Raw genomic sequence first — 26,376 nt, 5'->3', positions numbered from 1 at the left:
CCGCACAAGCCCTCCGCCACGCCTTCCTCCACCCTCCGCAAATTGAGCGATTGTCCTTTCAGAGATATCAATTTCTTCGGAGGCAGCTACGATCTAGATTCATCCATTATTCCGGACCCCGTACGGCGTCTCAAACTACTGCTTCGGCCGCTCAGGGGAAAGCAGGGGTCGTTCAGAATGAGGCCATTCAGGCCGAGACAATACAGATTGTGAACGAGAATGGCGGCCTCGATCCGCCTGTACGCACTGCTGATGTCTTGAGCTCCTTGCAGCGCAGTGAATATACTCTCGTGCAAGTGGCACCAGGCGGAGATGGTCGACCCCCGGTGTGCAAGATTCTGAGCAAAAAGATGATGCGCGAGCAGGAAAAGGCAAAAGCAAAGGCTGCGCATGCGGCCAAGACGTCGACGAAACAGATCGAATTGAACTGGGCCATCGATCAGCATGACCTTGCCCACCGCCTAAAGCAACTGGCGTCGTTCATCGAGAAGGGCCGGAGAGTCGAATTGATATTGACCCGGAAAAAGGAAAGCGGGCGCCTACGGCAGAAGAAGTAAATAACCTCATGGAAAGTGTGACGGAGGCAATTGAGGAGGTCAATGCTATGCAGGTCAAGCCAATGGAAGGGCAACCTGGTAAACACGTTATATTTGTTCTTAAAAAGAAGGAATCTTGAACCATAGACGGGGAGCTGGAGCATGTATCTGGATATGTCACAAAATCGCCCGGAAGGCTGCCTGGGATGGACATAATGTATGTACTCATGTATGTATTATTATATCTACTTGCATAGAGAGGCGCTTGTATTGGTGGTCGGGTGGGTTTGTTGCATTAAAAGAACACGAATTCTAGGGCCACCTTGGATCCTGGACTTTGGGCAAGCTGTCCCAGGACTTGCCATATGTTACTTGTAGTCCAAGGCTGCCAGAATTTTCGTGCTCGCAAGATCCGATCCATGGATTGGAGCTTGTCATCTGTTCCTTGACGACTCCGCAAATCCCGGCCGTCGATTGGCTGGCGCGCGGGTCAGGTGACTAAGCCAGAAGTCCTAAAAAATTTGGGCCAGCCGGAGAACTTTCGACTTCGGATCCCAGGTAGCTGTAAACACTTTTGAGCATTCGCTTCTTCTTTCCCCCGTTCGCTTCCCGTCAATTGTATTGATCGAAGAGCAGCCAAGATGTCGAGCATCTCCAGAACAGTGAACCTCCTCCTGCGGAGCAGCAGGTCTTCCCTGCTTCGCCCGCGTTCTGTCAATCCTGTGCACCATGTCTTCAGCAGCGAGAGGATGGCTGCCCGTGGCTTCGCGACGGTGTTTGAGCGGACGAAGCCTCACGTCAACGTCGGTATGTTGTATCCAGCGATCTCCAACGTCTTATCTTGTTGTTGACTGGTTCTTTCAAGGCACAATTGGTCACGTCGACCACGGAAAGGTGAGTGCTTGCTGGCCCTTAAATGCTCATGATGCCTCATTATCTGACCACAATCTCCTAGACCACGTTGTCTGCTGCGATTACGAAGCGCCAATCCGAAAAGGGTCTTGCCCAATTCCTCGAGTATGGTGCTATTGACAAGGCTCCCGAGGAACGGAAGCGTGGTATTACCATCTCGACCGCCCACATCGAGTACTCGACCGAGAAACGGCACTATGCCCACGTTGACTGCCCCGGTCACGCCGATTACATCAAGAACATGATTACTGGTGCTGCTAGCATGGATGGTGCCATTGTCGTCGTTGCTGCCTCTGACGGTCAGATGTAAGGAATTCTACCATTTTTTTTCCATGTACAAGTCAAGAGCTGACAGGAGCTCAGGCCCCAGACACGTGAGCACCTGCTGCTTGCTCGTCAGGTTGGAGTGCAGAGGATCGTCGTCTTCGTCAACAAGGTTGATGCCGTCGCGGACAAGGAGATGTTGGAATTGGTCGAGCTGGAGATGCGCGAACTACTCAACAGCTATGGATTCGAGGGTGAGAACACTCCGATTATCTTTGGTTCTGCCCTCTGCGCCCTGGAAGGCCGTGAACCCGAGATTGGTGAGAAGAAGATCGATGAGCTCCTCGATGCTGTGGACAACTGGATTCCTACTCCCGAGAGAGATCTCGAGAAGCCCTTCCTGATGCCCATTGAGGAGGTGTTCTCGATCTCTGGACGTGGTACTGTTGCCTCTGGTCGCGTTGAGCGGGGTGTTTTGAAGAAGGACTCGGAGGTTGAAATCGTCGGTGCTCAGAAGGAACCCATCAAGACCAAGGTGACGGACATTGAGACCTTCCACAAGTCGTGCGACGAGTCCCGTGCGGGTGACAACTCGGGCCTTCTTCTGCGCGGTATCAAGCGTGAGGATATCCGCCGTGGCATGGTTGTTACTGCGCCCGGTGGTGCTAAGGCTCACGACAAATTCCTGGTCTCTATGTACGTTCTCACCGAGGCTGAGGGTGGTCGCCGAACCCCATTCGGCGCCCACTACCGTCCCCAGGTGTTCATCCGCACTGCAGGTAAGTTCTGGCTATGGAATTGCCGATATTTCGTGGTCTGTGTCCTGACTAACTTTCTCTCTCTCTCTCTCTCCAGATGAGGCTACCGATCTGACCTTCCCGGAAGGTGAAGACCCTGACCGTCGGGTTTTCCCTGGTGACAACGTCGAAATGGTTATGAAGACCCACCGCCCGATCGTTGCCGACGTTGGCCAGCGCTTCAACATCCGTGAGGGTGGTCGCACCGTGGCCACTGGTCTGGTCACTCGTGTGCTTGAGTAAGCGACTTGTTTGCCTCGACGGCGTTAGGCGACGGGCTCCTCTGTACGATGGCTATCTCCTTTTTTTGTTTGCACATTCTCGCACAGCGCTGATGTCTGACATGGAATCGGAGAGGGAAAACGGGATACATCGGGACGGTGCACCAAGGAGGAGTTTTTTCGTTTTGAATCATGTACTGTATATTGTACCAATTTCTTTATTCCAGATGTATAAGATCCTGTTTTTGTCCTCCCCACTCTCCGCTTCATCTACCTGTGTTGAATACGACTAATTAGTGAAATCGAACGGGAATCTACGTCTAGTCTAGCTATTGTATAGTGTCAGCAGAACAGCTAACAGTAACTCGGACACATCAGTTCATCTTAGTACGGAGTAAATTGTTTGGGCCTGCTATATGGATTGACACTCCCTTCATCTAAATGAAACAGCTAACCGACCCGTTATGGGGAAGACACGGGATGGCTGTCATGCTTGAGATGAGAGCACGGATATCCCTCAAGCTAGAAGCTTCCATCAGGATCTAGCTTGTATGGTTTCATGCTTATTTTATGTCCGCTCTGTCAGCCACATCAGTTCCTCAAGGCTGGCCAGACGAGTTTAGCATCAGCTCATGGACATGACGTATGCGTACATATGCTCATGGGGGCGGAATCCAGCTTTGAGGACTGTCTACATCGAGGCTGACAATTTCTCAGATGACAAAGAAGGAGTAGCTAGGGCCCTGTAAGCATTTTCCTTTTTAATTCTAAGTAGTCATGGCGGCTGGCCAATGGGATCGGGCTGGCGATGACCGGTGGCATTGGCGTCCTCATGATTTGGAATCATCGCCGTACCTTTTTCCCAATCCAGCGAGCAGCACACACCGCCATCTGGCACTTTTCTCCGCCTCTGCTCTCGATCACGACCAGCTTGCATCGATCAGCTTGCCTCCCGACGCCACTCAAACAATGTCGCATACAAAGAAATCGTCCATTGGCTTCAAGGTCTTCTCCGGAAGGGCCTTGGCCGCCGTCCTGGAGCGTCCGCGGCGGAGGAAATCCACCTCGGATGGAGCCGAAGGTGCGTCCCCGTGTCCACAGTGGAAACCCTAACAAAACATTTCCCCCCCCACCGGCCTTTCATGCATTGCAAATCCCAAGTCGTTATCTCCAGCAATAATTTGTCATTATCCTGTCCTCCGTGCCTATCACCACTCTTCCCCTTTTTAGCCTCAAGAGCTTTTTACCGCAAAGGGTATCGATCGATGTTTCGAGACTGCGACTCTTGTGCTTTTCTGTTGCCTTTCAACACACTCTGTTGGGCCTGTGGTCATGTCGCGTTGCTTAGGTTATTTGAAATTAATCGCTAAAGCTCCCCAACCCAGCCTCTCTGTCATCAAGAGAGTGGGGAAGCTCAGATCTTTCTGCATGCAGGACCCAGTGTTTGATGATTATCAGCCTTTTCTAAGTACTAAAATAAAACAATCTCCAAGGTCCTGCGACTGAGAATGAGTCCGAATCAGCAAGGGCGGCGTATGCCAGAAGACGAGAGCAGGTCAGACGAGCGCAGCGGTATGAATATTTAATCTAACAGAGATTCCATTCCCATATTACCGTCCATTTTCTTTCTTTCTTTCTTTCGTACTTCTCTGCTCTTCTGACACGACCTAGAAATCACCGGGAACGAAAGGAGAACTACATCAGATCGCTCGAGCATCAGCTTCTCCAGCTCCGTGACGAGGTGACTCTCAGGCAGGAGCTTGAAGAAGCCAGTATCGAGAATAAAATTCTGAAGGATATTCTGCGCGCGCATAATATGGCAATGCCACAACGCCAGACAGATGGCGTCGCTGAGGTCTCTATGGTTGTCAAGCCGGGGCCCCAACGATATCTGCGTGTCCGGACGCCTTCGTCCTCAGACGACGAAGGAACGAGTTCTCCGCCTCCGAGCCCAAAGAAGGGGTCCCATCCCTACAGTTTGGACAGCACGCAAACAGGAATTGATTTTGTCCTATCGTACGGATAGACAACCCTTAAGTCCTTGGTGATATTCAAACTGACGACTCTCTGCAGACTCGAACAGCCGTGCTTGGAACACACATACCGCCCCATCTGCGCTGGCGAGACACATGGTCATGCTCTGACCGTGCAGGCCGCGCTGCTCACCTATGCGTCCAACCTGGGGGTTGAGCGATCGTGGGACGTCCCCGCAGTGGAACTGGACCGTCTTCTCCAGCTCTCGCTTTCGCTCGACCTGAACGGCGAACTTACGCCGGTGCAGGCGTGGAATCTCATCAAGACCCATCCGGGCTTTTCCAAGCTGACGCACGAGCGACTGGAAGCCTTACGGGCTGCAATCGCTGAAAAGACTGAATGTTATGGGTGAGCACGTCCCTATAACCTGAGACCAATTTTAACTTCTTACTGACTCTGAATAGTTTCGGAGCCGTCATTGATGAATACGACTTGACAGTTTTGATAGATAGATATCTTAATGATCCGTCGTCCCCTTGAGGATATATTTCTTTCTTTGGTTACATGTATTTTTCTCACGACTTCAGTCCGGTTCGGCTATGATCTATAATTGAGCATGTACGGAGGATTCTACTTGAGCGTTATTGTCCTGTTCTATGCCCGATGCCTCTAGCGTGGTTCTCATTCGGCGGTTACTTTGAGCTTTTCGGAAAAGTTTATGATTTTTTGGACGAATGAATTATGAAGTCGTTATATATATATTCAAATTTCTCCATATCATCTGAACCTGAAATTAACGATATACTCAATGTTCTGTTTACTCCCCCGGCCATACATATACTTAGAGAAGAACTGTGATTTACAACATCAGCTTGACAGCATGTTTGACCACAGCACCATCAATCAGATCTCTCAGCTTATCAAACTCATTGAAGCCTTCTGACTCCGCAAAGCGCATGTGATGCGTCACATCGTCCCAGCCCGAGAACAGCACGAACTCTTCTTTCTCATCATCGCTTGCTAGACCTCCAATGCTTTCCTCGTCAATCCTCCAACCTCCCCGAAACGGACGCGTACTCGAAAAGCCAGCGGCCAGATGCCGACTTGTCGCATCATAGGCCTCCTGGAATTCACCCCCTTTCCCGTCCTTGACAAAATACCGCCCGATGACGACCGTGGGCGCATCAAACTGGAGTTTTGCCTGTGACTGTCGCGGGTCGATATCGACATGGAACATCCAGCACACCTCAATGTCATCATCACTGAGCAGCTCCATCATGTCCTGGTTCATCGTCGACGGGATCCAGTCTTCTACATGCGTCGCGACAGAGTCTCAGCCGCCAAGCAGGTAGATGTACGAGGGGTCCTCCACCTGGGCGAAGAAATGCACCGGATGGTGGGAGTATGCCTCCTGCGCGTCCTTTGCTTTTCTGAGATTGGCTGCGAGGGATGGGGAGTTTGACGACGAGGACAACAAAGGCTTGCAGGATTGGAGGCGAAGGAGAGCGATTTCTGTGACTGGCATTGCTTTTTTTTTCCCCTTCTCGTTCAAGACGTATGTCCTGTAGGTAAGTGGGTAGATACGTAGGTAGGTAGGTACGTGCTTTTTCGATCCAATCAGCACAAAGAATGGATACTTAATTATGCAAGTAATTCAAATAATAATAATAAGCTCTGCTTCCTATCAAAATGAAGTGAATGAAAATTTGATTTATGTTATGTCTTCCATCTATGACAAATACATACATACATATGTGTGTATGTCTAGACATCCGGAGTAAAAATGTACTGTACGCAGATGTATATGTGCATGTATATGCATATAGGATTATTTCTAATACCTGCAGCTACAGGAGTGTTTTTTTAGGCTGCAGCCCAGCTGACGACATGCATTTGTGATGCAGAATGTACCTAATTTGTCATTCTTGATGCTTGGCTTGAAGCTAAATAATAACCTTACCTACCTACGGAGTACAATTGGTTCTATGTGGGTACCAGCCTTATTGGGATTAGGTGTGTAACCCGTGACCCGCTATGTTGGTAATCTTCAGATTCCTCCATATACTACTCCAGAGTATACTCGAAGCCTGAAGGACCTTCGTTCACCCGTCGGGAAGGAGTCGAGATTTCATTTCTAACTCAACCTCTTTATATTCCATCATGATTAAATACATGTACTAAACAAAGAGCCCCAATCCACCGATATTGATGTGCTCCAGTCTATCAACTCATTCACTCGTTCCACCACTTTGTATTAAGTCCAAGCTCTATAATACTCGAAAATCCACAGGAAATCTTGAAAAAAAAAACGTATAAAAACTGTCGTTTTGTTCTCAAACAGCCGCTCCAGCTGTTACCTTTCCCTTCAAGCTGACCCATTTTGGAAACAGTGAGATGATCACTGTGATGCCTCCCAGAACGATGGACAAGAGGAATGTCACCTTGAGACCGTCCATGTAAGCCTCCATCACACCGGACAGCTGCTCATCCGTGAAAACATTGCGCAGATCCGTCGCGCCGGTTGCGATGACCAAGCTCGGATTGACCCCGGGTGCCGTTTGAGGGACTTTCTGAGCCAGCTTGTTCGCGAACGCAGCTTGGCCAGCCGACACCCAGAACGCACCGCCGATGGTCTGAAGGAAGAGCGTGATGGCCGACACGCTGGCAAGATCTGACGGCGGCACGATGGCCTGGTTCACGATGATGGGGATCTGGCATCCCAGACCAATCCCAACGCCAGCCACGATCTGGTATCCAATCCACTTGCCCGCAGGGGTGTCGATCTCAAACGTATAGATCAGACCTGATCCAATCGTCTCGATCACGGCGGCTAGGATCATCAGATAGCCGAATTGGCCGAATGCCGTGATCAGTCCGCCAGAAATAATGGTCAGGAAGCTGACGGACAGGATTATCGGGATGTTGCGAACGCCCGACTCGGCTGCCGAAACGCCCTTGATCGACTGGAAGTAGATGGGCAGGTAGTAGATCAGGACGAACATGGGCCCGACCACGAAGAGGACATAGAGACTCGACACGAGGACGTTACGGTCCTTGAGGATCCGGCCCGGAATCAGTGCTCGCTCGCCCATATACCACTCGATGATAACGAACAGAATGAGCAAGAGGCCGAATCCGATGAGAGTCCCGATCACGTCTGAGTTCCTCCATGATTTGGTGACTCCACCCCACTGCAGCGCGAGCAGGTAGCAGACCACCGCAGCCATGATGGTGAACGTCCCGAGAAGGTCCATCTGCCAGATTTTCTCTTTTAAACTGGCAGAGACTGGTTTTGAAGCGGGAGGGGCGGTGAAGAAAAAGAAGATGATTGCGGCACTTAGGCCTCCGATTGGAAGGTTGATATAAAAACTGCATCAAAGATAACTGATTAGCGTGACTGAACGTTATCCAGGGACATTCAGTACATACCACCAACGCCAAGAGACATGGCTGGTGAATGCTCCACCAAGCAAAGGACCGACAACGCTGGCACAGGCATAGGTTGCACCCAGAAGACCGGTGTACGCAGGACGCTGTCGAGGCGGTGCTGAGAAGGCAATGATAATGTACACGCCGCTAGCGATTCCAGCAGCACCCGCACCTGCAATCGCTCTGCCAACGATCAAAGTCGTGCTGTTCTGCGCCACGCCACAGATCAAAGACCCCAGCTCGAAGACAAAGATGGCAAGCAGGAAGGTGATCTTCAGCGGGAAATATTTATAGCCCTTGCCCCAGGTAGACTGGAAGGATGCCACGGTCAGGAAGAACGCCGACCCGTACCAGCCAACCTGATCCAACGACTTGAACTCGTCCGTGATCTGGGGAATGGCCGTTGCGACGATGGTCATGTCCAAGGAGACCAAGAAAATGGAGAGGATGAGGGCCACGATGATGAAGGCAAGGGAGAAAAGGCCCGGATACACTTCTTCTCCTTCGTCTTCTTCTGTCTCCTTGGGACTATCGCCATTGTTGCTTTCTGCCGAAACGTCGGTGACCTTTTCATCTTTGTTACTTGGAGGATGGCTGATAGCTTTTGGCGTGTCGACGGTATCGTTTTCAAGGACGGTATGCCCCGACAGGGAAGAATCCCTGGGCGGACCAGAGTCGTCGTTCGAGACAGGTTCTGCGGATGACATGCTGACTGAAGGCTATCTGCAAAGAAATGACCTATGAAGAAAGAAAAAAAAAGACAAGATTAGGATTGCTATGTGCTAGCCATTGTGAAGTCGACAAAGAGGATGGCATTCCGCTTCTATATAACATTTTTCATCTCACCGAACCAAACCTGCTGTTGCTCCACAGGGTCCGATATCATATCGGCCAAATTGAGAGCCCGCCAGCTGACTGAGCTGTGCTTGCTTATTGAGTTGACCATGCTGTACTGTTGGGTATCGATGGAGAAAACATTCTTAATTCCGGTCTTATTGTCTCGTCTTGACGGAAACAGGCCGGGGGGTCCATGGAAACATGGAGCCCACAGAATTTACCTCCGTGCTCCAATGACAAGACGATAGGGGAAACCAAAATCTGACCTGAGTCCGAGTACTTTTGACTCACCATGAGCAAAGCACCTCGTACCGTACAGAGTACGGAGTACGTAGTATGGCACGCGTAGAGTTTATCCTATTCTGGTAACCAGTCGGAGACCCTTTTTGGTTTTTTTTTTGGAGCGGACGAAATGTTCCGACGTGTTGATAAGATCCACCTAAATTTAGCTTTTTATTTGCATGTACTGTATGTGTTAGGTAGGATGTAAGGCTGAGATCTGCAGGCTAAATCTGCACTTGTAGTCATTAGGATGATTATTCGTGAGTTTATTATTAATACTGGTGCTGACTCCTGACATCCTGTGTACGGAGTACTCTCTTGCACGACGTATGAGTCGGTATGACAGAAAAACCTTTTTTCCAAATTTGGAAGAAGATTCCAGATTAGGCACACGCTTAATAATGCACAATGCCAAGCGCCAATCAGAGTCTGAGAATTATCTCCGCGTTCTGCCGGAACTGCATTTCGTCCGTTTTCGTCCGAGTTCGACAGCTCCAGGCATCTGCATTCTTACTCACCATTATCACTGTCTCTTATTATTCTTTCCTCCAGACATTTAATTATCACTCTCCGGACATATCGATTCGGAGAAAATATTACCTCGGATTCGAGTGATTGATAATCATTGCTGGTGGGTCCCGAACACGTTTCCTCTTTATAATCTATCTACTCCGTAATCTCGTCGGCCATCTTCGTCCGTCCGTCCGCTATCAATCAATCAATCGTCCGTTACGGTAGCTAGCTAGCTACCTACAAGCTCCGCCACGACTATTATTCCTTACGATTGCTAAGGATTCTTCTTGTTAATTATTATCTAATACGTTGGGTCCAGAATTTCCAATTTCGCCAATCCCTCTTTTTTTTTTTCGTCCGAGACTCCGGTTATCATCAGCTATACTATATACTATTATCGTTCGGACGGACTTTCGCGGACGAGAAGTATAGCAATCTCCGCGTTGATGACGGACCACTAGTTGCTTTCACCAGCAGCAGCAGCTATGGCATCAGCAAATTTCCTGGACATTCCGGGCCCACCGCGCAAGAAGATGCGGAAGGGGACGAAGAGTTGTACTGAATGTAAGCCTTGCTGCATAGACTTATCAAACATCAGACGTATCCCATTTTACATGTACAATGATGTAATGTGGCATTGTGTCTTGTTTCATTCGTTCTGGCACGAATAAACCTGCCTTTTTTTTCTTCTTTATTAATTCTATCTGATTAGGTCGTCGGCGAAAGATCCGCTGTACATTCGATCCAGCCCGTCCCAATGTCTGTAATGAGTGCCATTCCAGAGGCTCAATTTGCATTGATCAGGAATCTGGAGCCTTGTCTCCCAATGTCTCTGGAGTCCTCCCCAGAGACCAACCCTATAGCCTACGGGAGAGGGTGACGCAATTAGAGAATGTCGTCAGGGACATTCTGCAGAGACTGAATCAATCTAGTCCCGGGAGCTCCACCTCACCAGCGCAAGAAACCACCAGAGACGAGGCTGAGAAATGTACGTTCGGCTGCTCCATCGACATGCAGGATCTTCATCTGAGTATACTGACAATGGCAGTCGATAATGCACCCAAGATTCCTTCGTCCAACACCATTCCCAAACCATCTGAGACAGCCCTGCCGTCTTCAGACGAGCATGTTGAAAATGCTCCAGTCTTGCAGCTCTTCAACAATCAGGTCGTCACCTGCACTGAAGGCGCACCAAATAGATCGCATGACGCAGCTGCAACTAAAGACCTCTCGCCCAAGGCGATAGCTGCGCGGGCTCAGCTCGTGTCCCTCGTGCCACCTAAGGCTGATATCCTCAAGATCCGTCGCGCGGTTGCAAAGTGGTGGGCCGTCTGGCATTACATGTTCCCAGAACTTTGCGACGGGTGTGGACAGTGTCTCATGGACGACAACGCAATGTGCGAATTGCCTACTTCTCCTGGGGAAGTTGCCAAATTTCTCCTGTGTGTTTTGATGAGTCTTGAACAGCTTCCATCGGACTTTGATTACACATCCCTCCAAGTCCCGTTCGATCCCAAAGAATACAGCGATCGTGTCATCTCTGAGATCGACCGACTGATCATCTATGATGACGACTTGGCCAGCACCCTTCCTGGCATCGAGTCTATGATGCTGCTCTCCAAGTGGTACCTGAATATGGGACGGCCACGGAAGGCATGGCTCATGAACCGTCGGGCGATTGAATTTGCACAACTCACGGGGCTGCGTCTATCGACGGCCAAACCGCCCCATCCCACTGATACTCTTTTCAATCGCCGCATCCGAATCTGGACTTCTATTGTCTTAAACGATCGCTTCCTTAGCCTCATTCTCGGGCTGCCCTATGCGGTCTCGGACTCCGCATTCAGACCGCAGGTCGAAATGCGGTTGCAGAAGGAAAAGCCGTCGTTGGAGAACTACGCGCTGCGACTGGCCCTGGTTATGGGCCAGATGATTGACCGCAACCAGGAAGATCCGTCGAACATGTCCCTCGCCGCGACGTTGAAGATGGAACAGGATCTGGAGACCCATGCACGGGCAATGCCGAGCCATTTCTGGGAGCCGCGCCCCGACAATCAACTCACGCCCGGGGAGAATAACGACCGCCTGATGATCCACTTCTTCCACCATTTCCTCCGCGCGCTGCTGCATCTGCCGTTTATGCTGAAATCCAACGGGGACCGGCGGTATCGGTACAGTCATGACGCGGCGATTGAATCGTCCCGGCGCACTCTCGTTGCGTACAATAGTCTTCGGTCGTGGTCCGGGATCAATCCCTACATCTGCCGAGTCATCGACTTTCAAGCCTTCACCGTGGCCATGCTCCTGATCATCCATCTGCTCGGATACTCGGAAGACGCGCCCGACCACAGCCAGGCACAAGACGACAAGGACTGGGCGCTTGTGATGGAGACGACCGAGGTTCTTCGCAAAGCGGCGCAGGAGACCTGTGGTACCGTTGCGGCGCAGTCGCTCAACATCCTGGACGCGATCACCAAGTGCGATCCCAATCTCCTATCGTCGACACCAAACGACATGTCGTGCAAGATCACCGTGCCGTACTTTGGGGTCATCACCGTGTCACCGGGGAAGAAATTGGCCAGTCTCATGAGCCGCAACAGCGGTAAGCATCCCCCCCCAGGCCCATGCCGCGCCCCGTCCCGGTCTTCCGGCCAGCCCAGTCCATGTCAGCTCTACACCCCGCCGCAATCGAATCCAGGGGACTTTACTACGAGTCGCGAACCGGGCAGCGCGATGGGCTCCGAGCAGGCCTGCTGGACGCCTCCGTTCACGGACGAGTCGCGGATCCAACTGGAGAACATGGTGGCGTTCCCCAATGCGGGGCTGGACCAGAACGTGTTCCAGGGGTTTTTGAATGACCAGAATATTGGGCTGTGGCCGAATCTGAATCTGGATCTCGACCTGGACCAGGGGTGGAATTTGAATTGGACGGAGGAGAATAATATCACGCAGTGATGCGGTCGTGTTGGTTGAAGAGGAAGATAGAAGATGACGATAGTCATCTTCTTTCTTTTCCTTCCTTCCTTCTGTCTCTTTTTTACTGTTCTGTACATTATTTATTCCATTACCTATCTGTTTTCCTATGGTGTACAGCGATGAAAGATTGGCGTATATGTGTACGGGGTTTTCTGCAACGTTGTGCTATATAAAGGCTCCCATCTACGGAGTTTGGGTTCTGATTTTGGCAGTGTGTTTCTGGAATGCGACTTGACTGGAATCTGGATTATGATGCTATCTCTTCTCTGCAATAGATGGATATACTCCGCGATACAGTTCTTTTGAATAACTGAGTGCTTCCTGTGAAATATTCAGACCAGCCTTGATTCAGGACAGTGAGTTAGGTGGTCATTCTCTCCATTCTTCTGTTGACAGTAATTTTTGGTTGACCTTATCCCATGACTTTCTTTTCTCTATTAGTTGTCAAGTGTAAGGCTATGTATGCAGGTCATGTGCAGGTTGCGTCCTGACTGCTGTCTCACGGGATCTGGCAGCTGCAGATCGCCATGCTGTACTCCGTACCACTAGGTATCTCCAAGTATCCTCTGCCCAGAATCGCAGCGGATGGAACGTGTGGATACATCGAGGTACAAGCCGGGCTGGTGCTGGCGGGCCGCAAGCGAGGATGACGGAACTCCAGAGTGTGGAGCTTGGCTGGCTCGACTGGCCGACTTCCACGCATCCATCCATTCCTCGGCAGCTCTCCAGCTCCAGGCTGTGTAATAATCCAACCCTCCTTAGCTTGCTGATTCCAGTCTGCGTGCAGCTACGGCGGGTTCGTGGATGACTGCCTTACTCTAGCGTTTTGTTTTTTATTTTTTTTCTGTTCGTTCCTTTCGCTCCTTTGTATGACGCCGACCAACGGACATCCCAAGCTCCATCTCGCCACGGTCTCCGCTCCCTAGATCTCTCTATTTGACCTACTCCGTGCCTGGCGCCCTCTTGCGGCTTATTTCTTGATAGAGATCCCTTCGCCATGGCTGACGGGCCCCATGCGGTGAGCAGTGACACCACTGCTCCCTCCGTGGGCACCAATGGCCATTTCGCTTCCATCGGCGATCACAACGACCCGGCGGCCTACGAGCATGGCGTGCAGGTCATCGACGAGGACAAACAGTTCAAGTCAGTTTTCTTCTTCTGTCGTCTGTCTGTCCAAAAACCTCCAATGCTGACATTAGGGCAACTGCTGCAGTCCCAACCTGGCCAAGTACCTGTCCCTCGAAGGCGTCACCAATGCCGGCTTCAACTACCATCTCATCTCCGTCTTCGGCTCCCAGTCGACCGGCAAGTCGACCCTGCTCAACCACCTGTTCGGCACCAAGTTCAGCGTCATGTCTGACCTCGAGAGGCGCCAGACCACCAAGGGCATCTGGCTGTCCAAGAACAAGCTGGAGAGCCAGGGCACGGCCGATGCGAGCGCGCGGATGGCCGACAACATCCTCGTCATGGACGTCGAGGGCACCGACGGTCGCGAACGGGGCGAGGACCAGGACTTTGAGCGCAAGAGCGCCCTCTTTGCGCTGGCGACGAGCGAGGTCTTGATTGTCAACATTTGGGAGCACCAGGTCGGTCTGTACCAGGGGGCCAACATGGGCTTGCTGAAGACCGTGTTCGAGGTCAATCTGCAGCTGTTCCTGAAGGACAAGAGGTGCGTACTTTCGTCACCCGTGTGGGATGGGATCGATATACTGATAGATCAGCAGCACCACACATCGCTCCCTCCTTTTCTTCGTCATTCGTGACTTCATCGGCGTCACGCCGCTCGAAAACCTTAAAAACACTCTTCTCGAAGACCTGTCGCGCATCTGGGCCTCGCTATCGAAGCCTCCTGGCCTGGAGCGTTCTACAATTCACGACTACTTTGACTTTGCATTTTATGGACTTCCTCACAAAGGCTACCAGCCGGAGCAATTTGCTGCAGAAGTGAAGAAGTTGGGGACGCGGTTCCGCGAGGGAAAGAAGGGTGACTCCCCCGAAAACGGCGTGTTTCTGCCGGAATACCACCGACGGATACCGGCCGACGGTTTCGCGCATTACGCAGAGGGCATTTGGGATCAGATCGTCAACAACAAGGATCTCGACCTGCCGACCCAGCAGGAATTGCTCGCGCAGTTCCGCTGCGATGAGATACTCCGAGAGGTGCTCGTGGGATTCGACGAGGCGATCACGCCATTCGAGGAGAAGCAGGCAGAAAGCGCTCGTTCCGGAGAGCCGGAGGTGCTGGGCGGGCTGGGTCCCGCGATGCGGTCTGCGCGCATGAAGACAATCAAGAATTTCGAGACGGAAGCCAGCCGGTACCACAAGGGCGTCTACCAGCGGAAGCGGGCTGAGCTCGAAAACAAGATCGACACGCGACTGAAGGCCCTCTTCCAAGGCCAGTTGAGCGCGGCGCACAAGCTGGGCGTCAAAGAGTTCAGCGAAGCAGTTTCGGGGGCTGTCAAGGCCGGCCAGAAGAGGGGTACCGGCTATGATTTTGCGGAGATTGTCAGCCAGGAAACCAAGACCGCGATCGAAAAGTTCGAGGAGGAAGCCCGCGCTGTACTGGTGGAGGGAGCCCCTTGGAGCAGCTACCAGCAGGAGCTGGCTCTGTATCAGAAAGACTTGGGCGAGGTCAGCGCGCAGCTCCGGAAGGACGAGATGCGGCGGCTGGCCACGAGAGTCGAACGGTGGGTTCGGTCGCGTCTGGCGGACTCGGTGGGATTGGAATTCAACGCGCTTGGCTCGGGTCGAGGAGGCTCGGGAGCGCCAGAGACGGGGAAGAAGCCTGCGGAGGCACGGATCTGGGACCGGATCTGGAACATCTTCGTCGAGACGGTTCTTGAGGCAGAGCGGAGGTTCACGGACCGCGCGAGCAGCTTTGACGCCAGCGTGGACGAGGTGGACGTCGGTCTGTGGCGGCTCCGGAGGAAGTCGTGGGGGTGCTTCGAGCCAAGATCGAAGAGGAGATGATGGAGGGCAACCTGCTGCTGAAACTGCGCGAGAACTTTGAGGACAAATTCCGCTACGACGAGGCTGGTGTGCCGCGGATCTGGCGGCCGACGGACGACATTGAAGGGGTCTACACGCGCGCTCGAGAGTCGACTCTCGCCCTCATTCCGCTTTTGTCTCGATTCCGCCTCGCGGAGACGAATGCTCCTCCACCGCTCGACCGGTGGGTTGGCCACACGCCGAGTTCCGCGACTCCGGCGGATGAAGAGGACCTGGTTCCGATCGGGGGCGTGGACGAGGACGAGGGGAAGAGCTTGGAGGAGGAGACGACGCTGCTGAGCGACGCGAAGCGGCAGGATCTGACGGTGCGGTTCAAGAAGGCGGCCGACGGGGTGTACGTGGAGGCGAAGCGCAGCGCGATTGGAGGGATGACGCAGGTGCCGTTGTATTTCTACGGGTTGCTGCTGGCACTGGGCTGGAACGAGATCTGGGCTGGTAGGTCACCATCATCTGAACTGAGTTTAACACTGTACTGACGGTTCGCAGTCCTCCGCAACCCAGCCTACTTCTTCCTCCTGTTTGTGTGCGCCGTCTGCGCGTACGTGATCTACCAGCTCAACCTGTGGGGGCCGATCATGAAGATGCTAGACGCAGCATCGCGCCAGGCGGTAGAGGAAGGCAAGCGCCGACTGCGCGAGTTCCTCGAAGCGTCCGACACTGGCAGACAAGCGATCGCCATGTCTGCGTCGGCGTCGGCGTCGACGACAGGAGGAGGCAGTCGCGCAGCGTATGCGGAAGAATACGAAATGTCGTCGCTGTCGAGTAGTGGGAAGACGACGACGACAGCCACAACGAAGAAAATAGAAGAGGAGGATGATGATCTGTAGTAATCGTACACACATAACAACGGCTGTACTGTACACAGGGGCAGTCATGTCGATGGATAGATATCGACCTTGACTGACTGAAGGATATATGTGTCGACTGCACCTTTCTCTCTAATAATATTTCTTTTTTTTGTTTGTTTGTGTGTGTGTGTGATTTTGAATTCCAAGGACCATGAATATATTTCTTTTGTTTTGTGATTGACCAACTGAATATCACTGTGTGTGTGTGTGTGTGTGTCACAGTATGTCAGTATGTATGTGTGAGAGAATAACTAATAAACTATAACTCGGGAGTTTGAACAGAGAAAGTAATAATAATATGTTATTCATACTGTTATATTTCATCTAGTAAGATAGATAAAATTTGCTTGCTTGCTTGGTCTTAATAGAGGGTATTAATTTCCATTATCGTTGTTCACATTATATTATACCTAATATGACCTATATCTATCTATCGATCGATCGATCAATCGATCGATGGATTGATCGATGATCATCCCAAACAAAGCCCCTCGCTCATCGGCTGGACATAGCGCGCCCAGTCATTGTGAATAATGGATGGGCGAGGGGATGTGGATGTGGGAGTCACAGTGCAGGTGTTTTCCTTTTCGTCCGTGTTCGGCGGGATGTAATATCTGATATTAGGTGTACTACCACTGCTGCTGCTGCTGCTGCTGCTGCTGCTGCTGCTAGGGTTATGGTTATGGTTATGATTACTACTGCTTCGCAGGTCCCTCCTCTTCCACACCGTCTCAACAATCTCCCTCACTCTCCCCACCGACCCTGCCGCTACGAGGGCGCCAGACTGATGGCCCTCCGACACGAGAAGGAGATCGAACTGGTCGAGGAAAAACACCCGCTCTTCGTCGTGTGTCGCGTACACCGCGGCCACGAATAAAGGCCAGAGATGAGCCGAGCGGAGATGTCGCGGTGACAGGGGACGCGCCCACTCGATGGCGTCCCGCACGAGTTGTCGTGCTTGCGGATCGTAGGGGTCGATGGAGCGGAGGGTCGCGAGGAAGTATAGTTTTGCGCACGTGTGGATCAGGTTGGAGGTGTGGTGGAGGATGTCGGTGTCGGAGAGGTGGTCTTTGTTGGAAGAAGGTGAAGAAGAAGAAGAATATGATGATGATGATGATGATGATGATGATGATGATGATGAGATAGATGATGGGAGATACTGCGTCAACGACTCGAGTTGGCGCTGGATTTGAGCCGTCTTCTCGAGCCAGGAGGCGGATGTTGTCGAGGTGGCATCTTGGGTCTGGACATATAATTAGTGTCGGCGTCACATCTCTATTGAACGTGTCAGTTCCTACCATTTCCCGCGAAAGATCGGTGATGGCCGAGATGATGTCGATCAGTTCGTATGAGCAGCCAATCGCGGGGTCAATCTGCAGAAGCCGATATTCTCAGTTAGTTGTTTCCCTAAACAAGACTTAAACTGTAGGCATACCTCTGCAGAATTGACCGTTGGTAACTGTTTAATCTTGGCCCTCTTGCCGCACGCTGTCCGGCCCAGGGCATCCTTGACGAGGAAGAATCTTGACACGAAGCTGGACACTTCAGGTGTGATCATGGATGTGCCGGCATGCTGTGTGGACGCCAACCGCATCAGGTCGAGAGCGGCGCACAAATGCGTCGACCAGGAGAGTTGGCAGTTGTCTGATATCTACATAGTTTTCTTCAGTTATCTGGCCCAATATCGAGGTATGGCGAGGATACACACCTCAAACACACACAGCATCAATATGACAATCAGATTCTGGTCGTTGGCCGCCGTCTCTGCCTGCGCGATATGTCGCCGCAGCAGCTGCATTGACCGATGCTTGTGCCGCAACGCGACGGTGTACAGGCGGTGGTCGTTGCGGCCCGCAGCGACAGAGGCAGCGTGGAGAGAGAGCGCTCCCAGGGCGAGCACCATGTGCATGACGGACTCGCTGCTCATGGCGAGGGGAAGAATAAGCTGGCGGAAGGTGTTGAAGGAGCCGTCGACCAGCGTCATGTTCTTACAGACGCATTGCCAGTAGTAGTCAAACAGATACGCATCCTGACGGTCATCTAACGACAGAGTAGGGATGGCTCTGGGCCATGACGACAGGGTCGGTCTCTGCGACCAGACTCGATATGATGACGACAACGAAGATGACAGCGATGACAGCGATGTCGTGGTAGGGAGTTCACCCTCAATATCCCACACGCTGGTATTGAGGAAATGCCGCACTCTGCTTGCGATGGGCAGGCCAACCCATGTAGATGTCGTGTCTGCTCGTGAACTACTACTACTGCGGCCATGCTTGATGCCGCGCTTGCGGCTCTCGTCTTCCCACTGCAGCTGGAAGGCATAGCTGCAGGGCTTGTTGTCGTTCCAGCACGGGTTTGTTTTCTGTAGCAACAAATAATCAGCTACGTACTACAGTACATAGTATAGTAATCTAGAAGAATGCCTGCTTACCAGGACAGCGCAGTCGGCGCCGCTTGCACGTGAGACAGCCGCCCCGCGAGTGGGCTACTCTTCGCCCGGAGCGCGCTGCCGTCGTGGCCCCTGAGCCATGATCGGTCGTGCCCATTGCTCATGATGGATGGATTGGCATTGACTATGCTTTGATTGACGGATTAATACGAGCGAACAGACGAAAGTTGAAGAACCAGGTGGGGGTGCGGGTTAGCTGCTGATGGCTGATTAGTCAAGATCGCGGGTGAAAGCCTGCCGATTCTTTTTTCCCCAGAGTCTCCTATCGTTGATACAGTCGATGCAGACTCAATGTTCATCAATACTTTACAGAGGAATGGTCCATAAATTATGAATTGTGTTAGACGAAAAACTTCGATAGTCTGCTGGCTATTCTCAATACATGATATGATAGTCATCTACACAGGCAAAATCTGGTACGGAGTAACCGAATACGAGGTCGCAGGATCGACTATTAATTAATTAATCTTCACCAAGCTTAAGCAACTTAAGCAACTTAAGCAAGGTCCAAGCTTTCGGTAAGAATCATGAATAAACTAGTCAGACTGCACCATCCCTTCACCTTCAAGCCACATGGATTACGCTGGCTGCTAAGATCGATAGTCGATATTAACACCACGTATTATGGTAAGCTAGACCAGATCAGTGCTCGCCAGTAGCCATTCAGTAGTCGGATCTGGGACACTCTCCAATTCTCCATAGTCCACACGGGGAGTACGGAGAACATCCGTACGCGATCGTGAACTTGAAGATCGGCAAGCTACGTAGTAGCGAATGAACCATGAATAGGCTGGTAGCTTGGATCGAGTCTCAGTTGTAGCCGTAGTAATACTCCGTACTATCTTGTCGTTGACCCTGAATTCAGGCAGAATTGCTGGATTGTCGTACAAAGAACTGGATAAGTTTTGTCAAGGATATTTCCTTGAGAACGTCGTTATCCCAGGTTGTATTATTGTAGACTTGCAGTTGATGCTTAGGAATATGCCGTATACACATTGGAGGGTATCCATAGAGGTTTCAAGATGGAAGTCTTCTTTTCAGAGTCAGCAGTCTAGTACGGAGTATAGTAGGTCCGGACAATGCTGTTCTTGTTCTTACTAAGACAGCGCCAAATCTAGACCGCGGTTAACACAACACTCGGCAGACAGAGACAGAATGGGAAAAAAGAGAAGAGACTATTTCCGACACATATCCTACCGTATTGCTCCTGCCGAGAATTAGCACAAACTTAGCGAGGTGCCGGCCTGCCAGGATATAAGAAGGCAGCACCTTAATGCAGGCCCAAGACCACATTTTGAGCCGGAGGTGGAACAAGGTTCGGGACGGTTGAACCGGGGTCCTGTCCAGTCAGACGGACTGGCAGCTAACGGTCTCTGTCAACTGTCGCTTATAAGTTATGCCAGGGGTAGGCACTGTACAGGTGTACTCGTCCTCATACTCATCTGGAAACTGGTCCGTCCCCACAACTGCCACCTCAAAAATTTCCCACACTAAGCTGAACTCTGTCAGCATGCTGCAACCTGCTTGGTAATCCAAGCCAGAGGCAGTTCTTGGCCTGGATCAATGCACGGAACGTGATGCGTAGCCTTTACGGGTACGGCCACACGTGCATTCTCTGATAAGAAGCCAAGAGTTTCCCTCAACCGGATGATCCGCCTGGCTTATATTATTGGCGATAGACTCAGATTTGCAGCTTCCTGCTTGCGACAAGCGCCATGCTAGCTGTTAATATTAGCTAGGACTCCGGCACGGTCAAGCCGTCCTCTGCCGACGCAGCCTGCAGGAACGGAGGATTGTGCGCTGCGCTCTGACAGATGGATTCGATCTAGGTACTCGATTGGGCGATTGGCAGCCGATACGTCAGGCCAAGTGACAGAGGATCGCGGGACTTGTCCGTGGACTCGGTGCTGGTGACAGAACGGTGGAGTCCTGGAACCCTTCTGCAGCTCGTGAGAGCGGATTAGGCTAAATTGGCACGTTTTAGTGGCAAGCAGCGCAGCAGGATCGGCAGAATCAGGCACGATTCACGAAGAAACTGGGACGGGGCAATCTGCAAGTGCTTACAGACAGTTCATACTGCTCCACAGGATATTTCCATGAACGCTGTACGGAGTACTGTGTACGGGTACTCGGTACGCGACAGATTGTGGCTTCAGGCCGATCGGAACATCCGAACCGTACTCATAGGAGTAACGACATGACAAGGCCCACCTAACTTTAAACGATGCTAGGTTGCAGTTTGGCAGAGGCTGTCAGGAAACGTCAGATACGGCTGACAGGTGGGAACAGAGGCCTCTCGGGGAGGACTCTCGGCTGGGGACTGGAGACGACGAAAAGGGGGGGTTACCGTCACTGTCAAAGGCAAACATCTCATTCGCAAGTATTATTTCGCATGAGCTGGAAACGAACGATTCGGACCTTCTCCACGGTGGGCCACCGCGACAAATTCCCTTTCTAGGCATAGTGGTTGCCCGCGACAGCAACGTCCGGATTCTCTCCAGACAGATGGATGCGCAGTGTCCTAGACTCGACAGGGAAGGGATCTCTCGAGCCTGTCTCCAGGGACATGGACGTGGTCAAGGATCAGCCAATCTGCATCTGGCCATCCTAAAAATCCCGATAAGATGAGGCAGGCGTCGATCGTATACGCAAGAGGCAGGAAGCAAGAAACCATTTAGGGGTTGCTAACTTGCTACCCTGGAGAATAGTTCAAGAGGACGATACGGAGTATATCGTCTCGTTTATATACGACGAACAGGGGTTCCTGCTAGTGAGCTTGGACGTAGGCCCTGACCCATCCACCCGATCAGCTTTCCTGAGCCACCCGATCAAGCGCAGGGATCGCTTGCACGGCATGAATATTTCTTGCTGCTGCCAGTATCCAGCCAGATCGTGGGGCAGCAAGCCATCTAGCCCTGCGTGGCGTGGATAGACGTGCTTCCCTCGAGGTATATAACCGTATACGAAAAGGCATGTTCGCACTATTGACGGCACAAAGAAATCCTTCTGCATCAATAATCAAGACTCACTACTTTACTACTCTACTGAACAGCAAAGCTCAGCAAGTCCATCTCCCGAACCTGGCGCACGAGTAACAATAGAGTTTGCGACAGAAACAGAACATGCTCCATCCATGCAGCATTCTCCAGCTAACGGCATGCGTAAGTTGTAACGCTTCCGCGCTGCCCCATCTTCCTAAACTTCCGAAATAATTGATACCTCCACCAGAGTCCATGCCACCGGGCCGTGGAGGGTTCGGGTTCGAACGATCCTGACGCATGTTCTGTGATGTTGTGCCTGCGCCACCATCTTAGTGAGATAGATCGTCTGAGCTAAAAGAACAGACTGTGGAGTGAGAGGCAGGAGATTTGCAACTTTCAGGGCTTACTTAGATGAAACTTTCCGGGATCAGACTCCTGGCCATGTCGTGCTTAGGTATTAGCGGGTCTTCTTATTTATGCAAGCCACTTCTGTCATCGTCATTAATAATAAAGTGCGTAGTTCCCCTCCGTATTATTTTTTGAAGTCTCTCTGGAGAGATATCGACACTTGCGACAGTTGGGATGAATTGAATGAATACTTCTTGAAGAATGGGATGAATAGTAGTTTGCTGCCATCAAGTAGACGCCTCATCCCGTCAACACTCCCTGCCCTGCTGGTTCTTTGAAGCTCAAGACCTTGCGAGACCAAATACCTGGGATGCACATGCACATGCACAGCAAAACCAACCTGACAACCGACATGGACGACGATATCGTGAACCCACGGGGCATTTACGCCCTCGACGTCAGCATCGTCTTCACAACGCTCGCCACGGTGATCGTCCTGATCCGATTCTACACAAGACTGTGGATGGTCCGACAATTTGGAGCCGATGATCTGGCCATTCTAAATGCACTGGTAGGCAAGAATAAATATCACACGGCAAGAGGCAACAAATGCTGAAACGTTGTCGCATGGTGTTATACAGCTCTTTACCTGGGGATTTTTTGTCCTGTTTTACTATGGTTAGTACAGTTCTGCACACACATTAAGGAAATGTTGGACTGGCTGAACTAAGTTGTAATTACTATATAGAGGTGAAATTCGGAATGGGTCAGCATATGAATGACCTTCCAGCGGACATTGTCACCAAGCAATTGATTGTGAGTTCGATCTACTACACAGATAGCCAAGCATGAAGATGAAGGCTAATGTTCGAGATTTATTTCAGGCCCTCTGGGCCAGTGTCCCAATCTACCAAATGACGCTCTTCAGCTCCAAAGCGTCCATCCTACTGCAGTACCGCCGTGTCTTCAAGATCCAGAAGATGCTGCTCGCATGCAACATCATGCTGGGCGTGATCGTCGTCTACGGGACCTGGACGTTTGTCAGCGCGTGGCTGAACTGCATTCCCGTGGCCAAGTTCTGGGACGACAGCATCCCCGGTTACTGTCTCAATAAAGAAGGGCTCTGGTTCTCGAATTCCGCCATGCATATCCTCAGCGATATCATCATTCTCACTTTGCCGATGCCTGTCCTCAAGTCTTTGCAGCTGCCTACGAAGCAGAAAGTTGCTCTTATGGGTGTTTTTGCGCTTGGTGGATTGTAAGTATATACATACAGCCTTGTCTTGTCGTGCTATTCTATGGCGATGGCGATATCTAACCTGCTCTCCTCTCCAGCGTAACGGTCACAACCATCATCCGCCTAAAAAGCCTACTCGTGATTTCAAAATCCAGCGATCCAACCTGTACGTCATTCTCCTCCCATAATCATAATTAACCGCTTCAATACTGACCAGCAGCACTGCCTGCAGACGACAACGTCGGCGCCGCAACCTGGTCCGCCATCGAATGCAACGTCGCCATAATCTGCGCCTCGCTACCAACCATCAAGCCCCTCATATCGAAACTCTTCCCCAAGATCCTCTCCTCAGCAGGCCACTACAGCCACAGCTACAGCTACTCGCGCAACAACAACAACCGCACGGGAGGAGGACTCAGCAAGGGCAGTCGCGCCATAAATAATAATCTATCGACCGTCAACGCGACCGTCGTCGGTGCTGACGATTCCCTGGCTATGTATGACATGCATCGTCATCATCGTCATGGTGGTGGGAGTAGTTCCGGTCATGACTCCAGCGCTAGCAGCCAGGAGAATCTCAGCCAGGATGGCGGCAAGATGGGAGGTATCAAGGTGACGACGGTGCTGTCGCAGGAGTCGGTCACTCGAGACGAGACGTCGAGTGTGCGGCAGTTGGTCAACAAGCCATAGTAAGGCTGCTTCTAAAAATTACGTTTTTTTTATTTTCTTCGTGGGTGGCTATCGTCCTTTTTTTCCTGTTCTGTTCTGTATGCCATGTATATGTATGTATCACACGGTTTGGGGAAGGCATGTATGTACTTGCTTGATTTGATGGGCATGTCCTGTATCTTTTTTTTTCTTCTTTTTCTCTTTCTTTCTATTTATGTCTATGTCCTGTATATATATATTACAGTCTTTATCACGACACGATACGTAATGATAATCATGGTCTGTTGACTTGACTGTCAGGATTGTACAGTACCCCTCGGACCAACTCCGACACGCTGACCGGAGCAAGTCCTACTTACCCCACCATTTTCGACAGTCTTCCGTCACGGTGAGAAGGCCGCTTAGTTTACTATATAGCTAGTTATTTACTTACTTGATGCCACCATGTCCACAATCAAATCAATTTGCACTGGCTGCTCTTTCTTTTCTGCTCGAGACCTTTCTTCTCGCTGGGCGTTCTGCGCAATTGACCCTGACCCTGTTTGAATAGCATATATATAATTCTAGTTCTGCATACCCCGCCTTTATCTATCTATCTGCCATGTCCGGCATCCCAGACCTCCCAGAGAAATATGAAGATCTCCCTGACAGGCGACGATTCTGGCCTGCCCCTGCCGGCTCTGAAGAAGAAGGCCTGGGCATGCTGCGCCTGCTGACGCCGGACGTCGTCGCTGCCGCCGCGCGTTCCGAGATCCAGACCGGGGAGCGAGTGTGCTTGAATTGGGATTTGGAGAAGCTCGATCCGCCGGGTATGCACATACAGGACCTTGCATTTCTATATGAATATACTCCGTACCGGAGAGGCGATTGCTGACTGTTGGTTTAGGATTCGGCCGCAAACCCTTCGAGCATCGCATCAAATGGGTCGACCCGGACAATGCCTTCGACGACGAATTCCACTTCAACCCGCAGCAATCCTCGCAGTGGGATGGTCTCCGGCACCACAGCGCCCCCGGGCCGGACGGCAAAACCAAAGTCTGGTACGGCGGCACCACGGCCGAGGAGATCCTGGACCCGAACTCGACCCGCATCGGCATGGGGTTCTGGGCGAAGAAGGGCATTGCCGGCCGCGGCGTGCTCATCGACTATCTCTCATGGGCGGAGAAGAGGGGCATCGAGGTGAACGCGCTCACCCAGCATGTTGTGTCGCTGGATGACGTGCTCGAGATCGCCAGGGAGTGCGGTATCGAGTTCCGCCGAGGCGACATCTTCTTCCTCCGCGTCGGCCTCACCAAGACCTGGGACAAGATGACGCCCGCCGAGAAGCAGGCCTACAGCGCGCAGAAGGTCCCCAAGCACGCCGGCATCGAGCAGAGCGAGCGCGTCGTCAAGTTCTTCTGGGACAACCACTTTGCCGCCGTCGCCTCGGATACGGTCAGTTTCGAGGTGTTCCCGCCCCTGCAGAAGGAATGGGATCTGCACCACCACTTGCTGGCCGGCTGGGGTCTTCCCATCGGCGAGATGTTCGACCTGGAAGGACTGGCCGAGTTGTGTAAGAAACACAAGCGCTGGACGTTTTTCGTGTCGAGCAGCCCGCTCAACTGTGCAAAGGGCGTGGCGAGTCCGCCGAATTGCATGGCTATTTTCTAAACGAATGTACTCCGTATGTACTGAGTATCTGAATAGATAGAATGCGATCGATTTCCTCACTAGTATATGGATAACTCTCCGTATTGAGTCATTGAGTGTATTTGCGTGTCTTTGTCTCAGATATCCCAAGGTAGTAAATACGTTTGCTACGATGACTTTACTTGGTCTGGGAAAGAAAGATAAATAATGGCAGTCATATTCACCTATTCAAGTTAAGCGCTAAATAAACCAAGAAAGAAACAAAAGAAATGTGATGAAGGCCAAACTGCTCTAAGCTTAACAGGAAGATTCACAAGCCAGTCAGTAAGGATGGTAGAAAAAAAAACTAATCGAGTACAGACAGCATAGCTAGATGAGGTGAAAGGGTTTCTATCTTCCGATAAATAAACGACTGCCGTCAACTTCATGCAGCTTTAGACAGTACTCTAAGAATGGTCTCAG

The 26,376-nt window shown here is 51.5% G+C and overlaps 9 protein-coding genes across 9 annotated transcripts; 6 read left to right on the top strand and 3 right to left on the bottom strand.

Annotated features, from left to right (window-relative positions):
- Window positions 1-557, top strand: T310_6769 (Translation initiation factor IF3; the record flags this gene model as incomplete). The annotated part of the gene is made up of 2 exons (XM_013470439.1): window positions 1-120; window positions 156-557. Coding segments are annotated over 2 exons (522 nt in total), but the record flags the coding sequence as incomplete, so codon positions are not given.
- A 620-nt stretch (window positions 558-1,177) lies between these two features.
- On the top strand, window positions 1,178-2,752 carry T310_6768 (Elongation factor Tu; the record flags this gene model as incomplete). The annotated part of the gene is made up of 5 exons (XM_013470438.1): window positions 1,178-1,343; window positions 1,402-1,430; window positions 1,492-1,754; window positions 1,812-2,491; window positions 2,568-2,752. 5 exons carry the CDS (start codon window positions 1,178-1,180, stop codon window positions 2,750-2,752), a joined length of 1,323 nt encoding a protein of 440 aa, XP_013325892.1.
- A 755-nt stretch (window positions 2,753-3,507) lies between these two features.
- On the top strand, window positions 3,508-5,244 carry T310_6767 (uncharacterized protein; the record flags this gene model as incomplete). The annotated part of the gene is made up of 5 exons (XM_013470437.1): window positions 3,508-3,811; window positions 4,224-4,302; window positions 4,402-4,746; window positions 4,804-5,112; window positions 5,169-5,244. 5 exons carry the CDS (start codon window positions 3,508-3,510, stop codon window positions 5,242-5,244), a joined length of 1,113 nt encoding a protein of 370 aa, XP_013325891.1.
- Window positions 5,245-5,563: 319 nt separating this feature from the next.
- T310_6766 (uncharacterized protein) lies at window positions 5,564-8,840 on the bottom strand (the record flags this gene model as incomplete). Its single annotated transcript, XM_013470436.1, has 6 exons — window positions 5,564-5,986; window positions 6,063-6,340; window positions 6,451-6,492; window positions 6,673-6,736; window positions 7,062-8,073; window positions 8,134-8,840. The coding sequence occupies 6 exons, from the start codon at window positions 8,838-8,840 to the stop codon at window positions 5,564-5,566; spliced, it is 2,526 nt and encodes an 841-aa protein (XP_013325890.1).
- Window positions 8,841-10,250: 1,410 nt separating this feature from the next.
- Window positions 10,251-12,720, top strand: T310_6765 (C6 finger domain protein; the record flags this gene model as incomplete). The annotated part of the gene is made up of 3 exons (XM_013470435.1): window positions 10,251-10,329; window positions 10,478-10,753; window positions 10,814-12,720. The coding sequence occupies 3 exons, from the start codon at window positions 10,251-10,253 to the stop codon at window positions 12,718-12,720; spliced, it is 2,262 nt and encodes a 753-aa protein (XP_013325889.1).
- A 1,018-nt stretch (window positions 12,721-13,738) lies between these two features.
- Window positions 13,739-16,577, top strand: T310_6764 (Protein sey1; the record flags this gene model as incomplete). The annotated part of the gene is made up of 5 exons (XM_013470434.1): window positions 13,739-13,884; window positions 13,955-14,410; window positions 14,466-15,576; window positions 15,630-16,185; window positions 16,237-16,577. The coding sequence occupies 5 exons, from the start codon at window positions 13,739-13,741 to the stop codon at window positions 16,575-16,577; spliced, it is 2,610 nt and encodes an 869-aa protein (XP_013325888.1).
- A 493-nt stretch (window positions 16,578-17,070) lies between these two features.
- T310_6763 (uncharacterized protein) lies at window positions 17,071-19,154 on the bottom strand (the record flags this gene model as incomplete). Its single annotated transcript, XM_013470433.1, has 5 exons — window positions 17,071-17,841; window positions 17,897-17,971; window positions 18,034-18,249; window positions 18,307-18,925; window positions 19,033-19,154. The coding sequence occupies 5 exons, from the start codon at window positions 19,152-19,154 to the stop codon at window positions 17,071-17,073; spliced, it is 1,803 nt and encodes a 600-aa protein (XP_013325887.1).
- A 528-nt stretch (window positions 19,155-19,682) lies between these two features.
- On the bottom strand, window positions 19,683-20,343 carry T310_6762 (uncharacterized protein; the record flags this gene model as incomplete). Its single annotated transcript, XM_013470432.1, has 3 exons — window positions 19,683-19,944; window positions 20,043-20,101; window positions 20,248-20,343. The coding sequence occupies 3 exons, from the start codon at window positions 20,341-20,343 to the stop codon at window positions 19,683-19,685; spliced, it is 417 nt and encodes a 138-aa protein (XP_013325886.1).
- Window positions 20,344-23,227: 2,884 nt separating this feature from the next.
- On the top strand, window positions 23,228-25,935 carry T310_6761 (uncharacterized protein; the record flags this gene model as incomplete). The annotated part of the gene is made up of 6 exons (XM_013470431.1): window positions 23,228-23,637; window positions 23,715-23,782; window positions 23,837-24,305; window positions 24,596-24,673; window positions 24,853-25,094; window positions 25,172-25,935. 6 exons carry the CDS (start codon window positions 23,228-23,230, stop codon window positions 25,933-25,935), a joined length of 2,031 nt encoding a protein of 676 aa, XP_013325885.1.
- Between the last annotated feature and the right edge of the window lie 441 nt (window positions 25,936-26,376).

This window comes from Rasamsonia emersonii (assembly GCF_000968595.1).
Source record: "Rasamsonia emersonii CBS 393.64 chromosome Unknown ctg1118621760444, whole genome shotgun sequence".
Taxonomy (NCBI): Eukaryota; Fungi; Ascomycota; class Eurotiomycetes; order Eurotiales; family Trichocomaceae; genus Rasamsonia; species Rasamsonia emersonii.
The sequence above is the reverse complement of the archived record's forward strand: the minus strand, read 5'-3'. Positions and strand labels throughout refer to the sequence as shown.